Source organism: Verticillium alfalfae, genomic scaffold (genome assembly GCF_000150825.1).
Source record: "Verticillium alfalfae VaMs.102 supercont1.1 genomic scaffold, whole genome shotgun sequence".
In the NCBI taxonomy this organism is placed as follows: domain Eukaryota; kingdom Fungi; phylum Ascomycota; class Sordariomycetes; order Glomerellales; family Plectosphaerellaceae; genus Verticillium; species Verticillium alfalfae.
The window spans coordinates 369,154-372,889 of record NW_003315038.1 but is presented as its reverse complement, the minus strand read 5'-3'; the positions used below and the strand labels follow the sequence as shown (position 1 = coordinate 372,889).

The following is a 3,736-nucleotide window of genomic DNA, read 5'->3' as shown; positions in this document are numbered from 1 at the left end:
GTGAACGGTTGGGTTATCGGTCTCAGGTCCCACCACTAACTCACGTCCCCATACGGACTAGCCCTCCCTGCATAAAGGTCCGGTCAGCCAAGAAAAAGCTAGGAAAAGAAAGAAAAGCAAACAAGACGGTTCATTCGGTAGTTCAAACTTTTTTTCTTCCTACTTCACTTAAGGTTGCGGCGCTGATCGCGGCCCGCAGGCTGCACGCCGACCATCATCTCTCTATAAATAGTCTACTTCGTGGGAGCTATGTCGTCGCAGTGTGGTCGCTGTCCTATTCTTAGCTGTTTTGTCTGTTCCCTTTGTTGGTGGTCGAATGAAAGGGGGCTTGGCCGATGGTGAGCCGGTTGAACGGAAGGGATAGAGAGCACGAAAGTCTCCAGTTGGCAGTGGAAGTAGAGGAAAGTGGGTGGAAGGTAGACCAAGATAGGAAAGCGCCGAAATCACACGTACAAGTGTGCTTCTCTGGGAAGTAGGTCTGAGAATGATGACTTTGCTCTCTGAAATGTAAAGCGCTGGCGGAGGAGACTGTTAGTCGAGAACTATCGTTGGCGTTGAAGGTCTGGAGCAGAGCAGACTAGAGCCGGACCTGGTGTCGGATGATGAGTGGTGAAGGTAGGGCAAGAGGTGTAGGAGCAGAGTCACATGAGAGATGAGGGATCGTCGAAAGGGAAAGATAATTAAGAACGTCGAAAGGGAAACTGGCAAGAGCCCCAAGGACTGCCTCAAAAGTGTCCACCAATAGGCAGTTGCCAAAGACTCAGGAAACCAGGTGGGTTTGGCGTCACACAAGCATCAACTTACCAGATAGGAAGGCTCTCTAGACTCCGAGGGGAAACAGGGTGGGTATCTCAATGTATCTCAAATGCGGAAAGGCAATGTACTGATGAAGCTGAAAAGAGTCGTAGCTCGCCGGCTGGATGGGGGTATCAAGTAAGAGGCAAGAGGCAACAAGACCAAACGCTCAGGGTATATCCCCCGAATCGATCGACTGAGCTCCTGCAGCAAAGCTTAAGAACCTGTGCAGAGCTAGAAGATCGTGAGCGTCAGCCAGATGGCGAAGCAGCAGTGGCGTCGAATCTACCCTCTTGGTTCTTGTGTACAGCGGCGTGGACGGGTTCGGCCGTCGAGACCGAGCAGCGGGCACTAGGGAGCAGCAAGCTCCACGGCACAGACCGAGCCAGCCGAATAGATACCAGACGGCTGTGGCTGCTGCTGCTGCTGCTTTGAGTAAGTAAAGATGGCGATGTGGAGATGCCGGCTTGTCGTCTACCTAGCGTCTGTGTAAGTGGATTGGCGGTTCGGCAGCGCTCTCGTTCGTTGTAAGCGTAAGCACAACCGGATTTGTCGTGTGCTGGATAACGTCCCGAGCGGTCAATTGTTGGCTAGGTCGACTGCGAGGTGCACGGCATATAGGGGGAGTGTGTGTGTTTCTCTGTGGTGTGTGTGTGAGAGAGAGAGAGAGGATGTGGCGAGATAGGCAGAAAAGGAGGAGGCTGGGGGTGGCTTGGATCGACTCCTGATGGTGGTGTTGTCGAGTGCGACCCAGATAGTGTGGTACATCGCCGACACCCTCTGAAGGGCGCAACTAACCACAAGGCCCCATTGAATTGATAGCAGAAGATTTATGGGTGCTGGCGACATGCAGTCCTACGCATGGTCAAAATTCTGGGTATTAACATTGTATATCAAGCGGCGGCTCGCCCCCCCAGATAGAGGCCTCAGATGTAGCCCTTAACACGATTTCACGGCGGTGCACAGCATCCAGAGTAACGCTGAGGCTGCCACACGCCCACAGCATCCCTGCGGCCCGTCCTGTCGTGGGCACGCGCGCTTCCCTGCCATCTGCCGGTAGTTCCCTGGACCCTCCTTTAACGCCAAGTACAATGCTTTTTTCTTTCTTTGCCTTTGAGGTCAGTTCTCTCATTCGCCAATGGATTGGCCTGCCAGCCAACATCGATGCAGGTGTCGAGGATCATCGTCCCATCCGTCATCCAATGTGTCTCGCTTCCTCATACACGGCATCCGAACGCCATTCCAGCGCATCACATGCAAACGATCGATCATGTCTGCCACGCAGCCCCCCCACGGCAAGTCCACGCCTGCGTGGCCCGCCCGTTGATCTCCAGCACAGGCGGCTTGAAGGTGCCCGGCTGAAAGTCCTCGAGCGGATGCTCCTTGACGACCACAGGCGCTGCGCTATTGTCGCCGTACATGACGTACTGGATGCCCAGGAGGGAATCGCAGCATGCTTGGAAGATGCCGCACATCTTGAAGGCCGGCGGGATTTCGGTCGAGGCTGTGAAGAACCAAAAGACCTTCATGGCGTCGCCGATGAGCCAGCTCGCCAGCAGGGAGACGCGGAAACCCTTGCAAGACTGGACGCGGGCGTTGGTGAGGATCTGGGGGATCGGAAGGATGGCCTCGATGCCGAGGCCCAGGAAGCCGATGGCGGTCGAGTAGGTACCGTAGACGGCGGGAACGGGCGTCAGGATGAGCTCGAGCGCGAGCAGGCCGATGAAGAGGTAGAAGAGGGCGTGCCAGTACCTAGAGGAAGTGAGGCGCGAGGTTAGCGGTGCTGGCTGTAACGGAGCGCATTCATTTGTGCCGTGCGACGAGTCCAGCGTGTCCCCGGGGCGCAACTCACGGCTTGGGCGACCTCCACTGCCAAAAGTTGAACGGCCTCGGTGTTTCCTCGTGCGCGGCGCCGGCAAAGGGCACTGCCAATTCTCCTCCCTTGGAGGAGGGCGGTAGACGGTGGTCGAGGGCGATCTTGAGGAGGGCGACCTGCATGGCAATCATGACGATCGCCTGGATGAGGAGCGCATTGTCAAAGTGCGCGCCGGGCCAGTAAAAGAGCCTGTCCATACCTGTCAGCAGTGATTCGGAAGCCTCCGCTCCGTAGCGCAGAGAGAGGCTCTAGAAGAGTGTGGCAACGCACTTCAGCAACGATGACACCAGCATGATCAAGGGAATGTCGAGTGAGAAGCCGGCGCTCGACTTGTTCCTGTGCATCGAGATGGCCTGGTCGCTGTAGGAGATGACGGGCGACAGGACGAGGAAGACGGGGGCCAGATAGCCCGTAAGTGTTGCGAACCACATGGCGGCGGATGGTTGTCGTTTGGGTGGGATGTGGAGGAGAAGAGGGCGAGAGTGGGAGGCGAGGTGATGTATGGTTTCGCTTCAGTTGTCGGCCGTGTCGTGTCGTGTCGTGTCTTGCCGTGCCGGAGAGGGGGGTGAGAGAGGGACGCGCAAGGGAGGAGGGCGCGGAACAGGCGGGATTCGAGGTGGAAACAGCGAGCTATCACCAAATCATGCCGCGCTTCGTTGTAGAGTTTGGAGAGAGCAGACAGAATCAAGGTCGGAACAGGAAAGGGAACCAGGCGTGGAGATGGTGCTTGAATCGCAAAATTGGCTATGTCGAGCACTTGGTTGATCAGGGGACCATGGAGCCAATCATCCGCAGATGCCGGAAATGACGATCGCGAAGTTGCAAAACGACGGTGCTGGAATTCTTTTGGGGGTTTGGCCCCTGTCCTCATTCATCAGGGATGGTATGGTAATGGCCAGCAATGTCGTGTTTTTGTGCCCGAGTCTTCAGCGTAGTATGGGATATGATATAGTGAACTCCCCGATAATATACATATAGCACTGTTTCTCCTTATCTTGTTGTTGTATCGTTCTCTCTTCTCTTTTTTATTCCTTTCATGTAGGTCTTTTCTTTTTTTCTTTCTTC

At 55.4% G+C, this 3,736-nt stretch overlaps 1 protein-coding gene across 1 annotated transcript; it reads right to left on the bottom strand.

Annotated features, from left to right (window-relative positions):
* Nucleotides 1-2,063: 2,063 nt before the first annotated feature.
* VDBG_00121 (PQ loop repeat protein) lies at nt 2,064-3,102 on the bottom strand (the record flags this gene model as incomplete). The annotated part of the gene is made up of 3 exons (XM_003008394.1): nt 2,064-2,547; nt 2,648-2,860; nt 2,942-3,102. 3 exons carry the CDS (start codon nt 3,100-3,102, stop codon nt 2,064-2,066), a joined length of 858 nt encoding a protein of 285 aa, XP_003008440.1.
* Between the last annotated feature and the right edge of the window lie 634 nt (nt 3,103-3,736).